The sequence below is a fragment of the Cuculus canorus genome, chromosome 3 (genome assembly GCF_017976375.1).
Source record: "Cuculus canorus isolate bCucCan1 chromosome 3, bCucCan1.pri, whole genome shotgun sequence".
Taxonomy (NCBI): Eukaryota; Metazoa; Chordata; class Aves; order Cuculiformes; family Cuculidae; genus Cuculus; species Cuculus canorus.
In genome coordinates this window covers 34,147,217-34,168,598 of record NC_071403.1, presented here as the reverse complement: position 1 = coordinate 34,168,598, position 21,382 = coordinate 34,147,217, and the positions used below count along the sequence as shown (strand labels likewise).

General features: G+C 39.3%; 1 protein-coding gene across 9 annotated transcripts in view; it reads left to right on the top strand.

Annotated features, from left to right (window-relative positions):
• The window catches only part of HS3ST5 (heparan sulfate-glucosamine 3-sulfotransferase 5), a 203,316-nt gene extending 182,826 nt beyond the window's left edge, over positions 1-20,490 (top strand). For 5 of the 9 annotated variants that reach the window (XM_054063394.1, XM_054063390.1, XM_054063393.1 and 2 more), the window contains 2 exons: positions 12,480-12,618; positions 18,434-20,488. In XM_054063394.1, coding sequence (XP_053919369.1) covers positions 12,512-12,618; positions 18,434-19,364 — 1,038 coding nt within the window. In that variant the 5' untranslated portion in view covers positions 12,480-12,511 and the 3' untranslated portion in view covers positions 19,365-20,488. Of the gene's footprint in view, positions 1-12,479; positions 12,619-18,433 lie in introns of all 9 variants that reach the window. The other 4 variants (XM_054063397.1, XM_054063396.1, XM_054063391.1 and 1 more) reach the window with 1 other exon arrangement.
• The last annotated feature ends 892 nt before the right edge of the window (positions 20,491-21,382 follow it).

Genomic DNA, 21,382 nt, shown 5'->3' with positions numbered 1-21,382 from the left:
TTTTTATGGCAGCTATTACATGTGAGCTTAGAACACAACAAAAGCTATTTTAGGATGTTTTTTATTAACAGTATTCTGTTGTGGTGCTTGGTTAATGTTCAGATTGGATTTGTTATGGATTCATTCAATGGCAGTAGAGCAAACTCAGAGCAAACCTATGAATGCTATCAAAGGCAGTGAGATGTTTCTGAATGTGTTACATAGAAACTTCCTCCTCACGCAGCCACATTGGAAAGACGTTACTAAATTAAACAGATCTAAAAATTATATTTGGATAAGATTTACCTTGAAATTATTTTGATGGTCACAGTAAAAACCGTTTGAAGTGCTATTTTGAAAAGAGTTGGTAGGCAAGGGGGTTTTTTCTAACTCTTTGCACATCAGCACTCTATGGCGTGATTTCAGGCACAGCACAATTCAGTTGCACAACCAGACTTCTGTAATTTTGTGTGATTCTGAGTAACTTGCTGGTTTGCCCTTTAGGGATACGAGATGAGATAGTTTAAGATGTTAAGATATTTTTTCTCCAAGACACCTTGGAGTTTTACTTTTCAGCTCTGCAGTCTATTTAGTTTATTTACAAACGGGACAGTGCCCTGTGGCTTTCTGAGGGAAACCCTCTGCTTCCCACCTTGAGCAGAGCACAGCACACTTCACAGCTGTGTGACAAGTTTCAAGCTGCTGAAGGGCTGCAATGGCACCTGCACGCAGCCTCTGCTGCCACGTGTCAGAGCAAGCGGGGTCTGGCTTGAGCAATTACAGCAGAAGCCAGTGGAAGACCAGAAGAGTAGTTTCCGAAAAGCTTCCTACAGTCACCAAAGACAAAAAGAAATCACATAGCACTCTCTGGGTGCCTTTGTAGATCTGTTGTCTTGGGTGGGTAGATGGGAAAGAAGGTGAATGCTATCAGCAAGCTACGGAAGTGGCTACAGGGCAGCTGCCCTTTGGCGATCCTCTGTGCTCATGCACAGGCTGTCATGAGGCTGACAAAATGCATCCATTCCCTCAGTTCCTCCCTGGCTGCCCTGCTCGCCTCTGAGAGCCTGTTGAGTGTTATTCAAATATTGTTTACTTCATTAATTTCGTCCTACCGTCAATTGATGAATAAATTATTCATAGGTAAATTTATAAATTATTCTACCAGTTCTATTGATGATTGTATAATATTGACCAAATAAATTATTCACTCTCCTTTTCCCCCATCAAATGACAAATAAATTATTTGTGAGTATTCTTTTTTTCATTATTAGATCAACCTTTCCATCTATTGGGACATTTATAAGATGCCACTCACTCTGATAACTACACAATTTGCAAGCAGGACCCTTTAGGACCTATATTTTCATAGAGAAACAGAATTAGTTTAACTTTGTTATATACTTATATCAGTTGCTTTCAATATGAGGTCCTTTTGACCATAAGGTGATACATGGAGTTGTTTTTGTATATTTCAAAGCAAATTAAACGAAAGGTTGATATATTCTGGGGTAAATTCTCACCCAACTAATATATTTTGAATTGTGCAGATTATTTTACAGTCTTCTATATTTGTACAAAATAGTCAGTGTTGAGGTCACAGAAGGTAAGAGGATGTAGGTTCTGTAAATGAGCATCAGAGGCAAAGCCAAACCAGACATCCAGCATGACTAATGGCCACTACAAATGTGAACCGCATAGGCCAGACATTATTTCAGGTACCTCGATAAATTACATGAGCTTTACATCCAGTTAGATCCATTGTTTCTCTCTTTTCTTTCACTTACTGATCACTGCTAACTCTGACAGACAAGTGATATCCTCTTCTACTGGTGTCATTTCTAGTATATTTTACCATGCAGGCAAAATGTGTCCATATACAAAAACGTGGATAGTCCATGCTGTGATTGCCATTATAATAAGTCAGGAAAAGAAAACCTCAAATTAAAATTAATAACTAAATACATCTCTAGGAAAGTGATACTAAGGCTTAAGCACCCCTAGAGAAAGGGATGGCTTCCCTCCATTCCATAGAGCTCAAGTTAGGTTAAGTCCACCAAGTCAATAAAGCTGCATCAGCGTGAAATCAGTATAAGGACTGTGAATAGTACATTGAAAAGTATTTTCTAAAAAGTTGCTGTAAAAAAGGCTGAGCAAGAAGGCATCTCATGCCAGCACAGAAACAGCCCACTGTAAATTCCCAGGTGTGACTTCCAGTGAGGATCAGAAACACATACTTCTCTTTGCTGGCATCTTTCTTGTCTCAGAAACCCACCAATAAACCATGTGCAAAGAGGTTTCAGTTGAAGCTTTATGTTTTTATTTTTTTAATTTAAAACCAGAGAGCAGGTACATTTGCCAAGTTAGGTACATGTAAGAGTGTGAATACAGCCCCAAGACAGCAGTTATTTCTACAGCTCATGCTGCCCAGTGGGAGGAAGATAAATGGGCTTTGCAAGGAAAGCAGGACTGCTTAGCGAGCAGAGAGATCATTTATGGGGAACTCTCTAGTAATGTGCAGCTCTATAACACCTGGCTGCTGCAGACATGAGCTGTCTGTCCTTGTTTACCCTTTCTTTCCCACCCAGGTGGGGGCTATGAGCTATCACTCGGGCAGGTATAGCAGAGTGTTATTCACCTTTAAAACACAGGCACAGTAGAAAAATCACAGCAGTCTTATTCTCAGAAAATATAGGTCAATTGTGAATAGGTCTCCCTCTCTCACAGAAGCATTGTAACAAGTCCCTGGTTAAACTGCCATTGATATTTTCACTTATATTTTGATATTAAAATAAGCAGCACTGTTTAGGGAAGTGGTGTGGCCAGGACTTACATGGGAAGCACCAAGACTTTGCATTCTGAAAAATAACTGATTTGACTTTAGAGTGGTCTTTAGCGAGTGGATGTGTTACCTCATACATTAGAATTTTTTCTCACCAGGGAGTAAAAGCCATGAGGAAAATCTACTTTGGGTTTTGGTTTTTTTTACTGTAAATGCAGTGTACCAGCAAAATGTATTTGCAGCTTGGTTAAGTTTTCGCTGTTAGTTTTCCCATGAATGCTTTTCACTCCTTGTAATATTTTACATTTAAGTTAGATTTGCTGCTTTTTTAAAGGAAAGTCAGAGAAGAGCTGCAAAGAGCTGCAGGAGGCCATCTACATTTTGCCACCATAATAGCAAAGATGAGAATTAACTTAAATTGTCTGTCAGGTTTCAATTAATTAAAGAACCTTTGAACAGTCTTTCGTTTGTCTTATTTCAGGTATGAAATTATTTGGCAAAGGACAACTTTCTCAGGGAAAAAAAGCAACAATAGTCTGCAAGCATGACTTGAAGTGGTAGAAAAGAACCTTTTAAAATTACAAGTATATGAAAAGATGCAATTTTATTTAATTCTCAAATATATTAAGCAACACACCCCTACCCTCTTTGTATCCCACTCAGTGAAGTGAAACTGTTCATGACTCAAAATTAAGTACTGTAAATGAAGGACAGAAGAAGAAATCTCTGGATATTTACCTCACCTTTAGCTCCAAGGATTCATAATCTTCTTTTTTAAAAAGAGATGAAAAACAAACTGCTTACTCCTAATATGACAGCGCTGTTGGTCACCCTTTATGATTTCTTTTTTGACATTTGCAGTCATTCCTGCCCTCTCTTTCATTTCATTGCATTTTTCTCCTCAGCCTCCTTTTCCCTTTTCGATTGTTACATTTGGTTGCAGCTGTTGTAATGCCAGCTGGAAGAAATGAGGCTGGTGTTCTCTTTGGAAGACTGTGAAATTAGTATCTATTACAAACTTCCTACAGTCAGAATTGCAGGTCCACAGGTTTTCTACGTTGATGTCATCAGCTCCATCATTCCCGAGAAATGGAGCAAATAGGGAAGGTGATCATTTCCAAAGCAAAGGAGGGAAGTAGCTGGAGAAACACCATTAATTCAAAGAAAAGGGCCAAACCTATCATGCTCTATGACAAGCAGTGCAGGGTAGTATACTCAGGATGCTGGCAAAGAGACAGGCATTTGTATTTTGGACTAATGAAGTCCTATTAAGATCTATGTGCTTGGAAATATTCCTGGAGCACTGTAGCTAAGCATGGATCATGGCAACTTACTCATCATTCAACAGAATGCGGCTGCCTGCCTCGCCGGCTCAGATGCAATAAGGCAGTTTTCCTAAGCAGATGTGTCTGAGACCTCAAGGGCATCAAAGTGTCTGAGATTCCTAACTACCCTGACAATCTGGCAGCAGATCTGTTTGGCACAGGGCACTGCGAATGCAATGGCAAGCTTTGGAGTTGTTTCTCTCTTTCCAACACCATCTTGCTCAATGTCTTTCAGTAAAATGAAAAAAAAAAATGGGGTCAGGGTGAGAAATGAATGTGATAAAGAGCTGGTTATGGCCTTCTGTACTGTTGTCACTTTACACAGTAAACTACCTAGAAGTAGTAAAACTATGGATAGATGAATTTTGAGGGTGTCTGAAGTTAAATCTCATGAGTGCAGTGGACTAAATAAATAGCCATTACCACTCTGTATATGCTTTAGATAACCCAGATATCTGCGTGTACCACCAAAGCCATCCCTGATGGGCTGGGATTATGAATCACAGATGCCCTTTCAGCACTGACAGTGTGCTAACTTCTGTGAAAGGAACATATGTTTTCTTATCTGGTATCTACATACAGATGCTGATTTTGTGGATAGTCTCCCAGAGCAAAGCACACTTTCTGGAGAACCTTACTGCATCTTTACACAAAGAACTGGCTGCAAGGGTAGCTTAAAGGCAGACCTAAATATCAAAACTCTACAATAGCACCCCAAACAAAGGTATTTTTAAGTTATTGTCACTGCTGTGGTATAAGATTATAGGAAATCTTTGTGTTGGAGTTTATCTGCATCATTTACTGTTTTCTGTTAGCTTTGCTGACATTTTCTTCTCCACTCTTTCAGTCAATATGAGTCACAAGGAGAAAAGGACATGCTTAGTACACAGGAACACTTGAATCTGTGAACTTGTTCCATGTTGTGAATGTATTTCCTTCTTTTCTTCCCTCACATCCTGAACTGAGCAAGTATGCGTTAATCCTATGTCACCTCATCTCATTCTTATCTTGGGGAGGAAAAATTGAAATGCTGTAATTACACGTCAGAATTATGTTTCTCTTTGATATTGAAAATATGAACCATTATAGAAAATTAAAAATAATTGAATCCAAACTCCAATTTTGTGGGCTCGGCACTTTGCCATTCCTTCAGAAAAAATATATTTTCAAAGCTTTCAGTTCCCATTATCCATTTCATTTTAATGTGTCAAAAAAAAAAAGGGAAGAATTTTTTCTGTTCTTAGGCTATTCAATGCTATTAGGAGTGAAAAATTCTCTCTCTAATGAAAAATCATGTTCTAATTTATCATGATTATTCTAGCTCTTTAATACAGTCCACACAGTGCAGTAGTACTGTTGCAATTAAACCACTGAAGCAAAGGATACTAGGGGAAAAGTACAGCAGGAGGGTATCTTTTCCTTGCCACTAGCTTAGACTTTCATCAATAGTGAGATAGTACAAGGGAGAGGAAGGACCTGGAGGAGTCTAAAGAAGGAATAGGAGCATGGATGGCTATTCCAGACAGGCCATGAAGAAGATCATGAGCTGATGAGCTGATGCACACAATTTGAGGGATAAATTCCTTCCTTTACCCAGCATCATATTATTTCCTACTCCTGAAAAAGTCTAAATGCTTGATTTGTATGAATTTTACTCGCAGTGACAAATGCAAGAAGCTGGAGTCAACATTCAAGAAACATAATGTAAAATCAAGAGAAATGGAAATGTGCCAAGTAATCAGCTCCTTGATTTAGTGTCTCAGTCAATGTATTTATATTCTATGTAAACTCAGAAGATCTTTCCGTACTATATGAAAATAATTATTTGTTGGTCAACAGATGACCCCTGCTGGTGTGCAAAATCAAGGAAAATCTATGCCAACTGATTGATAAATCCAACTAAAAAAAACCTATTTATTATTTTTTCCAGACATCTTTGTGCACATTTGCCTGTGGTTTATACTTTACTCTGATTAATCACATCACTCCATCAAGACTATATCTCTTCAGTCTGTTTACAAAAAGATTATACATCACATTCCTTTCTTACTCTCAATAATCAACCACGTGCTATTCATTATCAATAGCATCTTCCTATCTCTGCTCCATGTGTCCAAAATTGTATCTCTGATCATTTTCAAACAAGTTCCTGGCAATCTTCTTGTCTCATTGTCTGTTTATTTGAAATAAGTGATTATAGTAGCAGCTTCTTGTTTTGGTGTTTCTGCACAATTTATGGTGCTATCAAATTGAAACTTTTATGCATAATACCATCATTATGCTTTTTTCTGTTTTATCCTTCTCAGTTGACATTGACCTAACTTGGACATAAACTGACTTATGAGAGTTCATTGAAAATTCACAGTATTTGGAAAGCACATGCAATAGCTTCCTTTATCCCCAATCACTTCATCTTGTCAGGAGCAGTGCATTTGTTTTTCAGTTGGTGTTATCATCACAGTTCTACATAGCTGTCCTGTCTTCTCTTGGCAGTTCACTCAATAACTCTCACCAGCAGGAATGGAAACATGGGGAATGGGTTTGGATGAGGCATTACAGAATCACTGAATCATAGAATCACAGAATGGTCGGGGCTGGTAGGGACCTCTGGAGATCAATCTAGTCCAACCCCCTTGTTAAAGCAGATTCACCTATGGCAGGTTGCACAGGAAGACATCCATGCAAGTTTTGAATATCTCCAGAGAAGGAGACTCCATAACCTCCCTGAGCAGCTTGTTCTAGTGCTCTGTCACCCTCACAGTAAAGAAGGTTTACCCTTATGTTAAGGTGGGACTTCCTGTATTCCAGTTTGTACCCGTTGCCCTTTGTGCCGTCTCTACGCAGTGTTGACAAAAGTCTGGCCCCATTTTCTTGACACTTTCCCCTTAGATATTTATAAGCATTTATAAGTTCCCCTCTCAGTCTTCTCTTTTCCAGGCTAAGCAGACCAAACTCACTCAGCCTTTCCTCCTAAGAAAGATGGTCCATTCTCCAATCATATTTGTAGTCCTCTGCTGGACTCTTTCCAGTAATTCCTTGTATTTCTTGGGCTAGGGCATAATACTCCATATGTGGCCTCACCAGGGCGGAGTAAAGGGGGAAGATAATGTGCCTCACCCTGCTAGCCTTACTCTTCTTAAGGATATCATTTGCCTTCTCGGCCACAAGGGCACATTGCTGGCTTATCATCAACTTGTTTACCAGGACTCCCAGGTCTTTGTCTGCAGAGCCACTTTCCAGCTGGTCAACCCCTAACCTGTTCTGGTGCAGGGTGTTAATCCTCCTGAGGTGCAGAACCCTACTCTTGCCAATGTTGAACTTCATGAGTTTCCTCTCCACCTAATTTTCCAGCCTTTCCAGGCCTCACTGAATGGCAGCACAGCCTTCTGGTGTATTACCCAGTCCTCCTAGTTTTGTGTCATTAGCAAACTTGCTGAGGGTACACTCTGTTCCCTCATCCAGGTCATTGATGAATACATTAAACAAGACTAGGCTTAGTACCAAACCCCGGGAAAACTGCTGCCCACAGGCATCTAACTAGACCCTGCACTGCCAATGACAATCCTCTGAACTCTGCTGCCAGCTGATTCTCCATCTATCTCACTGTCCACTCATCTAACCCTTGCTTCCTAAGGTTACCTACAAGGGTGGTGTGGGAGACAGTATCAAAAGCCTTGCTAAAGTCGAGGTAGACAACACCCTCCGATCTTTCCTCATCTACTCCATCACTGAAGGCTACCAGATTGGTCAAGCATGATTTCCCCTTGGTGAACCCATGTTGACCACTCCTGATAGCCTTCTTTTCTTCCAGATGATTGGAGATGACGTCCAGGATGAGCTGTTCCAACACCTTTACAGGGATGGAGGCGAGGCTGACTTCCCTCTAGTTCCCTGGGTACTCCTTCTTGCCCTTTTTGAAGATGGGAGGGATATTAGATTTTGTCCAGTTCTCAGGCATCTCTCCTGTTCTCCACGATCTTCCAGAGATGATGGTAAGCAGTTTAGCAATAACATTGATGTGCTGATAAGGCTACTTCCTACTGCTAAATGAAACGTCTTTATTTAACTTTACCATGTCAACCAAACAAGTTAGATCAGCTGTGCATCTCAACTGACAAGGTACATTATATTTTTCTCTCTACATGATGTTGCACACACTTTAATTTCTAGAAATTACGCATTCTGCATTGTGAATTGTTTGTATTGTACTTTGTGCATCATGACTCTCTTGGATAACCAGAAAGAAACTTTCCTTGTATGCATATTTAACTAGGTTGTTAAAGATAGGTATTTCTGATGTAAGCCCACTGTAGATGTGCATTAGTATACTGTTATGTCTTTTGGCATGATGTTCCACATTCAGTATCCAGCTACTGGATGAGTTCTGCCTGCAGCTTTTCCAACCATCCTCCTACCAGTCAGTAGCTTGTGTGCCAGTTTAACTGTCATCCTCAACAGAGAGGAAAAAAAATTTAAAACACACTTATTTGCCTCAAACAACTGCTAAAATCTCGTCACTTTGGATTACATTTTATCTTGCCCTCCAGCTTCTTGTTAAGTTTAAAAGCACACATTCCTTACAGAAAACTTTGTGCAGATTATTAAGTGTCACAGAATTTTCATTTCTTCTTTTTTCCATTTCTTCTTTTTTTCATTTCTTCTTTTCATTTCATTGAAGTGTTGCCATGTTAGTATCCAGCAATGTTTCTGCCTTAGGGACCTTCACCTTAATCACATTCTGGTTGTATTAACTAAGTGGCTTAAATAGAAGCGTTTCTCTTCTCTGTCACATAGAGCTATCTCAGTTGAAAGATGTAGTCATTTATGAAGCTATTATTTGTCTACATTTTTTATGAAAAAAAGTTAAGACCTGAGGAAAGTATTATAGAGGTCATAACATCTCTGGATTCCATGGACTTTAAGTTACATGCTGAAAATGACAACAAAAATGAACAAGCAAATAAACAATGTTACGTTTGTATTCCTAGTGTATGACTAGCTTAGTACCTGTCATTCCGTGGAAAAGTTTCCAGTACTCAAGTACATGCAAACACAGAGCAAATGGAACTAGTTCGTATTTGGTTTTATGGTTAACTGGTTGGTTAGTTTGGTTTGGTTTTGGGTTTTGTTACAATTAATTTTATTGTAAGCACGAGTCCTGTAGTTGTCAAACTTTGTGGAATCTCTTTCAGGAAACAGCCTATCATCAATTTGATTTCATTATGGCCTGATAAACTCCACAGTCTTAGTGACAACTGCAGGTGGGACTTAACTAGGGTCCAAGAGCCAAGGGTACACCTGGACAGAACTTTAGTTTCATGTACCGAGGGCTGCACATGCATGTTTTCTGAGAGATGAAGTTCAGAACAAATTGTTGTATCTCTGAAGTGATAGTTTTATACAGACAGAGAAGCATTGAAGGATTTAAAGCTGGAAGCCTATGAAAATTTGCTATCATCATCATCATCATGTCCTTCTCTTTCCTCTTTTTTAATTAAATAACTTAATTAAGAGGCACTTAGCAGTAGCATATCAACTCAGAGATATAGTATCTGTGCATTTGCCTTAATAATTAAGCTTCAGCTGTGGGTTTTCTGCCTTGCTCATTAGAATTACTCATTTATTTGTCATTTTTATGTTTAGCTTTCAATGTGAAGAAAAATATACTACAAAAAAGGCTAAAGTTTATCATGTAGTTGAGGCATTAAGGCATTATATAGGAAATCAGACATTTCACGCTGGATCTCACTGGTGCTACAGGTTTTCTCTGTGACCTTGAGCAAATCACTTAGTCTTTCTGTGCCTCTGCTCCTCATTTATTTTTTAAAGGATGATAATACATCTTCTGCCTCTGTATTTACATTGCAAACTCCTTTTAGTCCGTGTTTTACAGGATTCTTGTTGCAATAAGGATCTTATCTAAGAATTCTTATTATAGGGTTGCTTTTATCTATGTAAAAGCAATATACTTTGTATGATAGGTTATCCTGTATGAGAGGTTATTCTGAACTGTGATCTGACTGTATAAGGAGTTACTATTATTATTAGCACAACAGAAGTGCATTAGAGACACAGTTAGAGACTTGTAGCTTCAATATTGCATGGCTCTTTTATCAAGAGATGATGGGCTGGTCTTGTAAAGGCATTCTATACAGCAGTAAAATAAATGTGCTTGGGAATGCCTGGTCTACTGCCTTTGAAGACAGCCGGTATGGAGTGACCTGCATCCATACCGTTAGATTCAGCTAGCATTAAGGCAGGCAGGCTGCATGTATGCTGTCAATTTGGAAACATCCCTGGCTTGTAGTAGCTCCCAAACTGTATCCCAGAATCTTGTGAGAGCTTTATGGGCCAGAATTTTAACAGTATAGGCAGGATAAAAACCCCACTGCTTAACGTTGGCCAGTCGAACCTCACATTCTCACTATCCATTCTGCTTCTGTATTTAGTTATATGTGAATAATAACCTATCCCAATCTTGCTTGGTGTGAATCTTAAGGCTGGAAAAGAAGGAAGCGAGCTGCAGAAGGAGCTTTATTAGTACTAAAACATAAGAAACTTGACATCTAAAGTTGTTTAAAGTAAGCCCAAATTCAGAGTAATTGAAAAGTAGGGCAAGAAACAGAATAAAAGCAGCTTCTGTTGAAACTACTCCATCATACATTAAATACTTCCCGCTGAGAGAGTGAGAATATGGAGTTCAGTGTAGTTTAGGTGATTCTAATTTATATTTGTGGGTTTTATATCAAGATGATCGATTTGATAATTACAGCATTCACTTAATAGGAAGACAAAATGGCTTTAGATTCCCTGAGCCAGTGAGAGGATTTGAACTTTTGTCTCCTGTATACTTATAAGAAAGCCCAGGACTGGTACAGAGTGAAGAACGATGTCATCTTTGACTGTGCTTTGAAAGGAGGGACTGATCTTTCTCCTCAGTATTAGGTATGCAGTTCTGAGTCTCCTAAAAAAGTCTGCAGTCCTGAACACAAAGCTAAAGCCTAGGGAAATGTCAAGTTAAAGACAAATAGTTTTACTCAGCAATTCCTTCTATCTTACCAAGGGACGTCCTAGTTATTCTGCCTCAATCTTCTTGGCACAAGGTCACATTGTTTGACTCATATCTGCCTCATATCTAAAGTATTTGAAGCAAAGCTTTAGATGGTCTCTGGTGTACATAAGAAAATGAAATTTAAAGTCTGCGCTTTGATGTTGGAGCATGTGCAAAGAAGGGCAATGAAGCTGGTGAAGAGTCTGTAGAACAAGTCTTATGAGGGACCTGGGGCTGTTTAGTCTGTAGAAAAGGAGGCTGAGAGGAGACCTTATTGCTCTTTACAACTACCTGAAAGAAGGCTGTAGTGAGGTGAGTGTTCGTCTCTCCTCCTAAGTAACAAGTGATAGGATGAGAGTGCAAGGAGAGATTTAAGCTAGATATTGGAAATATTACTTCGCTGAAAGGATTGTCAAACATTGGAACAGGCTGCTCAGGGAAGTGCTAGAATCACCATGCCTGGTTAAAAGACATGCAGATGTGGCACTTAGGGACATGATTTAGTGGTGGACTTGGCAGTGTTAGATTTATGGTTGCAATCAATAATCTTAAAGGTCTTTTTCAACATAAATGATTCTGTGATTCTATGATTCTGTGTTGGTGAAATCTGGGGATATGGGCATGCTTAGTTCAAGGATTCCAGTTTGTGTCCCATCAGGTCTTGAGGTGACAGCCAAGGCGGGTGTCAGTCAGATGAGATGCTTAAGGGTTTCTCTACAGAACTGCCCAAGCCAACCCCCAGTACAGAAGGAGCTGATAGGATGAGCTGGTGTTGAAAAACGGCCATTGTGCCCACCCCATCTACATGCTTCTCAGGTCTATCATCAGAGGCTTGCTGGCACAGATTGGGAAGTATACTGTTCTAGATTTCTTTCTGTCTTATCCTCTAATAATACTGGAGACACAGTAAACATGCCCTCATGTACTGTGTGAACAGGACCTGCAAGCCAGCTCACTTGGCAGCAAAACATTTAAATCTCTGTTGAATTATAGCCCAGGCTGATTTTGAAGGGCTTAAAGTCTAAACGTATTTACCTAACAAGACATCCTATTACAATACAGGCCTCTACACGGTCAAGACGCAGAGTAAGGCTATCAGATAACCCTAATAATGATGGATGTATCTGAACTATCACTTCCAGAATTATCACCCTATCCCAGATACATTGCTTGGTGTTACCATGTGGGACAGAAAAACAATGGCAAACAAAAAAAAAGTTTTAACTAATTATTTTGCAATTTGAAAGGATTTTGCAAGTGTGGCTTAATCACTTGCTACAACAGATTAACCATTACCCTGCATATTGCTTTTTGATGAGTGTTTTATATGTTCTTGTCTCTGCAGACTGAAGAAGTCCTGAAGATTGATGGAGGGCCATGCTATTCAAACAGCAGGCGTTGCTGAGACAGAAGCTCTTTGTACTAGGCAGCCTTGCTATTGGAAGTCTCCTATATCTAGTTGCCAGAGTTGGGAGCTTGGATAGGTAAGCCATTACGTAGCTGTTGTCTTAATTTAAAATGGCCTCAGATTGTCTAGGGCTTGCTTAAAGGGTCTGATTTCTTTCTTGTTCTCCATTTTTTTCCTTAGTGTCTATTCATGTATAGAAAGACAGAAAGAAGGTTTATTCTAGTACCAGTTTTCATTTTTCTTTCTTACTCTTTGGAGAAGAAAGTAGGAAAGTATAGTCATGGGTCATCTCTGTCAAAGTACTTCTATGTGCCCATTTGTATTCTAGGTGCATTGGAACTTGTTTTCAGAGAAGAAATAAACCAGCATCCAGTAAAAATGTCACTACGGTAGCTCATTTTTGTCTGTGTGCATCTGTGTGTTGACCTCTAGTTTCAGCAAAACGGTTATGATATATTTATATATCATCTCTTCTAAATTTACAAGCAAGCAATCAATGTGCTGCAGTGGTAGTTAAAATTAAGTATGAGCCTGCAGAGTAGCTTGTCAAGTTTTGAATACTATTTCACTTGAAAGATTGCTTCAGGGTTTGAGAATTTTAACTATGTTAATTAGCCGGTATTTTCTGGAGTTGAATGTGCTAAATAAGAGGGTTTGCTCTGCGAGTGATTTCCTGGACAGCAGCAGAAAATCCAGCACAGCAAATGAAAGAATATTTGGCCCTTTTGACCAGATAGAGCTTTGACTGGTTATTGACAGCACAACAGTAGTGCTACTGCACTGACACTGCTGTTTCTGGCACCTTCAAAATATCCCAGGATTGCTTCGGTAGGTGTTACGCAAAGACAGGAAAAAAAAAATTTGATTCGAAAGAATGAAGGCAACAAGACTTTAGGATTTCTAGTAGCTGGCAGAAAGCTTGCCAGTGCTAATGCTCTATTTGTGTTCTACTTTTAAATGATGGAAAATATTATTTGAGTTCAAAATTGAGACAAAGTGATCTCTGAATATGCATTGCCTGGAAAGTTATTTGAAAACAGAGCTACCTAGTGTCCATATTTAGGTAGTGTTGAGCTCCATCTGAGGTAAATGTGTACCTTCTTCAACTGTTTAAATCCACTGCAGAAGAAGATGAGACCATGCATTCAGCTGAGACCAAATGCATTGTGACTTAAGCCGCAGAATTTACGTGTTCTTTCCCCTGGTGGTCAAAGCATTTTTTGATGCTTCAGAGGTGAAAACTTGACTGAGACTAATGTGATTCTGTAAGTAAAAGCAGAATTCCTTACTGGTCCCTACAAAAGTATACTTTATGCTCAAAGGCATGAAATCTAATTAACCTTATGCTATTATCTATGCTTTCACATCTATAGAATTTACTGATGGCTATAAAATTATCTCTCCACAGTATTTGACTCACTGACCCTCTGCAGCAGTGAATTCTACTGATTTCATATATAATGTTGCTAACGGCAGTAAAACTCAGTTTCATTCTCCTGCATTACCCAGTGTGAAACATACCACACTGCTAAAAAGAAGCCCCTTATTTGGGCTGGTTTTGAAAAAGAGAAAGAAAGAAGCACTAGAAAGCATGAGACAGGTGAATTAACTGGAAATGTTCTTATGCCTTAGCACTAGGGCACAATGCAAATTGTTGAATTTGTCAGTAAAAGGACACTGAGTGGCTGTGCTAGAATTTGTAATAACTAATTGTTTAGGAAGAAATCTATGAATGTGATCTACCTGGACTTCTGTAAAGCCTTTGGCACTGTTCCCCACAACATCCTTGTCTCTAAATTGGAGAGATATGGATTTCATGGGTGGACAGTTGGGTGGATAAGAAACTGGTTGGATGGTCGTATTCAGAGAGTAGTGGTCAATGGCTTGAAGTCCAGATGGAGATCCGTGACAAGTGGTTTCCCTCAGGGGTCCGTACTGAGACCGGTGCTGTTTAATATCTTCATCAATTATATTGACAGCAAGACTGAGTGCACCCTTAGAAAGTTTGCGGATGACACCAAGCTTAGTGGTGTAGTTGCCACACCGGAAGGACGGGATGTCATCCAGAGGGACCTGTACAGACTGGAGAAGTGGGTCTGTGAGAACCTCATGAGGTTCAACAAGGCCAAATGCAAGGTCCTACACGTAGGTCGGGCAATCCCTGTTTTCAGTACATGATGGAGGATGATGTGATAGAGAGCAGCCCTGCAGAGAAGGACTTGGGGGTGCTGGTCGATGAGAAGCTCAACATGAGCCGGCAATGTGTGCTCGCAGCCCAGAAGGCCAAATATATCCTGGGCTGCATCAAAAGAAGCGTGGCCAGCAGGTCAAGGGAAGTGATTCTGCCCCTCTATTCCTCTCTTGTGAGGCTCCACCTTGAGTATTGTGTCCAGTTCTGGAATTCTCAACATAAGAAGGATATGGAGCTGTTGGAACATGTCCAGAGAAAGGCTACAAAGATGATTGGAGGGCTGGAGCACCTTCGCTATGACGACAGGCTGAGAAAGTTAGGCTTATTCAGCCTGGAGTAGGGAAGGCACAGAGGAGACCTTATAGTGACCTTCCAGTACCTGGAAGGGGCTACAGGAAAGCTGGAGAGAGACTGTTCACAAAGGCTTGTAGTGATAGGACTAGGGACAATGGGTATAAACTGGAGAGGGGCAGATTTAGACTAGACATTATGAAGAATTTCTTCACCATGAGAGTGGTGGCGCACTGGAACAGGTTGCCCAGGAAGTTGTGGCTGCCCCATCCCTGGAGGTGTTCAAGGACAGATTGCATGGGGCCTTGAGCAGCCTAATCTAGTGGGACATGTGGGACCCCCATGGCAGGGGTGTTGGAACAGATGATCTTTAAGGTCCCTTCCAACCCAAAGTATTCTATGATTTTATGATTCTATGAAATTGAGATTAATTTATGCTTTATTTACACTGATTCAATTTGTACAAGAGAAACAGGGATTTCGCAGGTTTAATTTACCCAGATTAGGCTCTTCAATAGGAATGTTTTGAGTTTTCTTTGACCCAAAGGGAAATTACCACTAGCTTATCTGATTCATTGAGTCATAAAGTTGGATGAGCTGAGTGCTTCCCTCCAGGAGAGGCCATCATCCTTCAGATCCTGAGCGTATGGAGCTACTAAGTGCATGGAGCTACTTTGCATATGGAAGCTCAAACAGATTCTCTGGCAATTTTGAGAATATATGGAAAAGCCTTTGAGTTGCCTGACTCTCCCATTAGCAGTAGCCTCTGCACCTGATTTCAATGCTCCAAAACACTCCCTTTGGAAACAGGCTCGTAATCTTTTGCCACTGTAACACCTATGTGAAAAGCCAACTAGCAAGTGTTCTGGATTAGGAGAGACAGCACTGCTATTTGTCTTTAAGATTGCCCAGACATACTTTAAGTCTCTTAAAGTTAGTAAAAAATATAGTTCCTTGAGATTAATTGTTTTATGGTGGGTTTTTTCAGGAAGAGTATTTGTGGAGTTTTGTTGTAGCAGTTTGAGAAACTGCCTGTTTTGGGAGAGCAATTTAGGTGATGTAATAAATGTCATATACTGCTTCCGTGCAAAGGATTCTTATTTTAATGGAAAAAATTAGTCAGGGAGTAAAAAATATTAACATGTTGCAATATAACAGTAAGTAGTTACATCTGGGGATTCAACTACGGAGGTCTGACAGCCTGCTTAATACTACCACTACCAAGACCCTTTACAGGATATTTTTTATTGTTTAGAGGAGAGAAAAAAGAAAAGAGTAAAACAAATTAAATGTAAAGTGTTGAAGAAGGACTTTTAACAATATCCAGTCCTTTCCCGTAGTCTAGAGGATATCTTGAGTATTTATTTACTTTTAAAAGAAACCACCCTGTTTGACAAGCTGTTGTGTTACACTGAAGGCAGTGCTAACTGTCTTTTTGAGCAAAAGAGATAAAATTAGTTGAGATGGGTCTGGAATTGCTGTTGTGGAATTCTTTTTGCTTGAAAACAAATAACAAATATGCAGAAGGAGAGAGAAGAGAACAGAGATAGCAGCTGCAGCTTCTGTTTCTTATGCTTTTAACTGCCATATCACTGCTACAGAAAGACTATCTTACCAGCCACACCACCATCTGACCAAGTTGTACCAGTGTCAGGTCAAGACACTGCTTTCTGCTTGTTTTGGATTTTTTTCTTATTGGCAGGTTTGCATCAGTGTTGTGATGCTTCAGTCTTTGCGATCAGGTCAGGCTGTTATTCAGTAAATAGCAGAGAGCAAAGGGAAAGAGAATCATAGAATCATAGAATCATAGAATCATAGAATACTTTGGGTCGGAAGTGACCTTGAAGATCATCTAGTTCCAACCCCCCTGCCATGGGCAGGGACATCCCACAAGATCACTGTGCCCAAGACACTGGAAACCTGACAACAACAGGAACTCACTTCTTATCACACTTTCTGATTAGTCTGCAGGACTCAGCTAGAGCTCATGTGAACCCAGCAATGTCATCTGGGTTGTTTCTTCAGCTCTGTCTGGACAGGCTATATCTCTCAACATCTGGATAATCAAGGAAACAGCTCGTGGGTCAGCCAGGGGGATCAAACTTACTTTGTTCCAACCATCCATTGTCTTAGCATCAGTGTCAAATTAGAGACCTCAACAAGCAGTGATGGATGAAAAAGCTATAAAGAAATAAATAATTCTGTCCTGAAAGCAGCGTTTGAATAATATACAGTAAATGAGTGAGGGGCCACATGCTGAGAAACCAGAATAAATACTGAATACCTAAACAGCTATTAATGAGCATTGCCCATCTGGTGTACTGGCTGAGGCAGGGGTCCTGTGAAAAAATAATAGCATGTGGCCATGTAATTTAAAAACCGTATCATAATATATATGCACAGTGAGCTTATATTAAAATTGCCTAGGAAACCTTTGTTCTTACATATCCTTAATTTTGGAGAGCATAGCTCCACAGAAGTATTAATGATATTTTTCTGTAGGGTTTTGGAAGCTCTCTCTACACTCTAAATTCATCTACAGAGCAATATTGGCCTATATAATGACCAAAGTGCTGATTTGGGAGTGGAGGTGAGACCTTATTCAAGGTTCTGTAATAGCAAAATTTGAACATTTTTCTTACTGAATCATTTCTTGACTTTAGTGACATCACATACAAGAAGGAAGCATAAGAAAATTGCAAAATAGCTGAAATAATTGCAGTTGAATATGAAAGAATAGCACAAAAACATAGGAGCAAAAGAAGAAACATTAAGGCATGAAATGAGGTTCAGTGGGCACATAGAAAATCATTGATGTAATGATATAATAAATGCATTTTTAAAAACTTTTCTCGCTGGACTTTCTGTGCCTGGTTAGTCATGCCTGACTTAAAATCTTAGTCTTTCTGATTCTGTCTCAGGGAAAACACCAGGCACCTTCTCAAGAGGAAAGAAGCTATTGAAGGATGATGCCTTTAAAGCTGTTATTCATCCCTTTTGCTCCTTTTCACTAAAAACGCCAGCTCTGGATCAGCAGCTAATGAAGTTAACACAATATATAGCACATGAAATCATTCAGGCTAGAATAGGATAAGTGTTGAAAGAGATTACTTAACTGAACTGGATTTTCAGATCAAAATGACCAAATAAAATTAATCTTAGAATGTTTTAAATATTCTCAAAGCGATCACGAAGTAATCAACAATGTAGGAAGTGAGTCAAGGTTCAAGAAGCCCCAAGAACTGTAACCACAGCTCCCGTGCTTGAAAAGAGCAGAAAGGTGGAGTTACAAATTACTCAAACAAGTCACAGCAAAATACTGGAATAAATAATCAAAGATTTCCATGAGTGAAAACTTGCCTTAAGAGATATCTTTTTTTTTTACAAATATCTCCTATTTTTATTGCAGACTGCAGCCTCTCTGCCCCATTGATGGTCGATTTGGACCCCGCAGCCAGGACGAAATCCCATTGCGAGCTCTGCAGTTCAAGCGAGGGCTGCTTCACGAGTTCCGAAAGGGCAATGCCACCAAGGAACAAATACGACTGCACAATCTGGTTCAGCAGCTTCCGAAGGCTATTATCATTGGGGTGCGGAAAGGAGGCACCCGAGCACTGCTAGAGATGCTGAACCTTCACCCCTCAGTGGTCAAAGCTTCTCAAGAGATTCACTTCTTTGACAATGATGAGAACTATGCCAAGGGGATTGAGTGGTACCGGAAAAAAATGCCTTTTTCTTACCCTCATCAAATAACAATTGAGAAAAGCCCTGCATATTTTATCACTGAGGAAGTACCTGAAAGGATTTACAAAATGAACTCATCTATCAAATTATTGATCATTGTCAGGGAACCTACCACAAGAGCTATTTCTGATTACACTCAGGTGCTGGAAGGTAAGGAAAGGAAGAACAAAACTTACTACAAATTTGAGAAGCTGGCTATTGATCCCAATACCTGCGAAGTGAATACTAAGTATAAGGCGGTGAGAACCAGCATCTACACAAAACATCTGGAAAGATGGTTGAAATACTTCCCAATCGAGCAGTTTCATATCGTAGACGGAGACCGGCTTATCACGGAACCACTGCCAGAACTCCAGTTGGTCGAGAAGTTCCTAAATCTTCCTCCAAGGATAAGTCAGTACAATTTATACTTCAATGCCACCAGAGGGTTTTACTGCTTGCGATTTAACATTGTCTTTAACAAGTGCCTGGCGGGTAGCAAGGGACGCATCCATCCAGAGGTGGATACCTCTGTCATTACCAAATTGCGCAAGTTCTTTCATCCTTTTAATCAAAAATTTTACCAGATCACTGGGAGGACATTTAACTGGCCCTAAACTAAACTTCATATAACACTTTCTGTTGCACCTGAGACATGCAATAAATGTCTCTGATAAAATATGCACTTTTCATAGACAAGGTTATCAAAGTAACTTTTTTCATGCATACATGTATATATGCAGTGTGTGACCAAATATACAATGAGATCAATTTTTTCTACAGAGTAGTATCTAACATAAATTTACTGTCAGCATAGTTGCATCTTTTAAGATATTATAATAAAGGGAAAGGAGGCATTTAGGAACATAAAGTCAGACATCGTTAAAAGGGTCAGTGTTCCTCTCAGTGAGATGTTTATGTGACATCCTTATTGATCTAAGCAGAATATTAGTTTATGCCATAAAAAGTCATGTCAGAAGTCTGTGAAGCTGTGAGAAAGCATAATCTACAAGCTATATTTGGTATGTATATTGCTAAAGGAATACTGACACTTTAAACACAGTGCTGAATTTTTACAATGAGAGTGGATAGTACTATTTTCTTATTATTTGAAATTAATATCTTATCTCATACAAACTGCATTGTTTCAGAGTTCCTGTGGTGAGTTTGCACTATTGTTTTATTGTACAGACCATAGTGTCACTTGTAGCATGTCAATCATGTGTCAAAAAAAGGTCAAATAATTTTTTCTTCTATGCTTGTGTGTTGACAAAGCTAAACATCATGTACATATTGTACAATGTTTGTAAATACTGGTTTCACACTAAGTAATTCTATTTTGTAAACTGAATATGGCTATTTAATTTATTGTGAAAATTAAATTTACTGTGGTATTTAAAAATGGAATGGATTAAAATTACCTATATGTGCAATCGCTTTTCACCTTTGCTTGATGTGTATCAGTATGGTCTCTTAGCCCAGACAAATCACGTGCAAGTGTGTGAGAGAAAGCTGCACCTGTAAACTCGGTTTCTAGACAATCGAGAAAAATGATACATGTGGTGTGTTGGAGTTTATTAAAAAACTCATCCATCTGGGAATCTGGTGTAATACACACTTCAAAGAACATTATTGCTGCACTGTTGCAACACTTTACTGTAATTAATTCAATTGCAATAGCCCATGAGGCTGAAGAATGACTGTAAAAGATGACTGTAACCAGGTGTATCAGAAAAGCAGAGATGCTATTGAAGCTAAAGTGACAGAGAAACAAATAAGATTAGAAGAAGCGTTCTCCAGATTTCTTTGCTGAAAATCTGGTGATGTTTCAGAAGTCAAAGAAAACAGTTATGATACTTCTGCTTTTATCTGGTAACGTATGTACCTGCTCTAACCAACTACACTGTTGTTATTCGTGGCATAAATATGTCGCTCATGTTTCCATTCAGTAAGTGACAAGAAATTAGCTAAAGAAATGAGTATTTTCATGCTCATGGCTCTTAAAGATTCATAAGCAAAAGAATAAAAGCAATTGAAAAATGTCTTTTAAACGAAGAAAAGAAAAAGAAAAAAAATTAAAAAGAAAAAATCCAATCGCTTTAAAACCAACATCTAAAGACTGATGGGGGCATAGATTTTGGAAAGTATCCAGAACATCTGAATATTCTGAGCTATGGTAGCAGAGTAGTGGTTGAGATTATAATAAGATCAAGTTTTCCCTGTGGGCTGTTTATCTTGCTCAATGATTTGGAAGCATCGGTTTTCTAAATAAGTGATTTTTAAATCTCTTGTGAGAGATTGCTACTTGTCTTGCTGTATCTTTAATCATATTGGTAGCACTGTGAGCAATATGCCCTTTCTTCATGCTGCTTCAGAGCCTTGCCAAGACGACACAGTAAAGCATATGTGAAATTTTCCACAGCAGCTACAATACTACTCACTGTTTTCCTCTATGAAAGCTATTTATCCTGCCCATGTCCAGACATAAAGACTGAAACATTTAACTCACCTTTTTCAAAGAGGAAATTTTATCCACTTTAGTACCTGCATAATTTTCAGGTGAGCAGCCAGATTCCAGGTGGCCTTGGGTGATGCTTGCTGGCTTGGTATAGTCCTGGCTACAAACTACTATTGA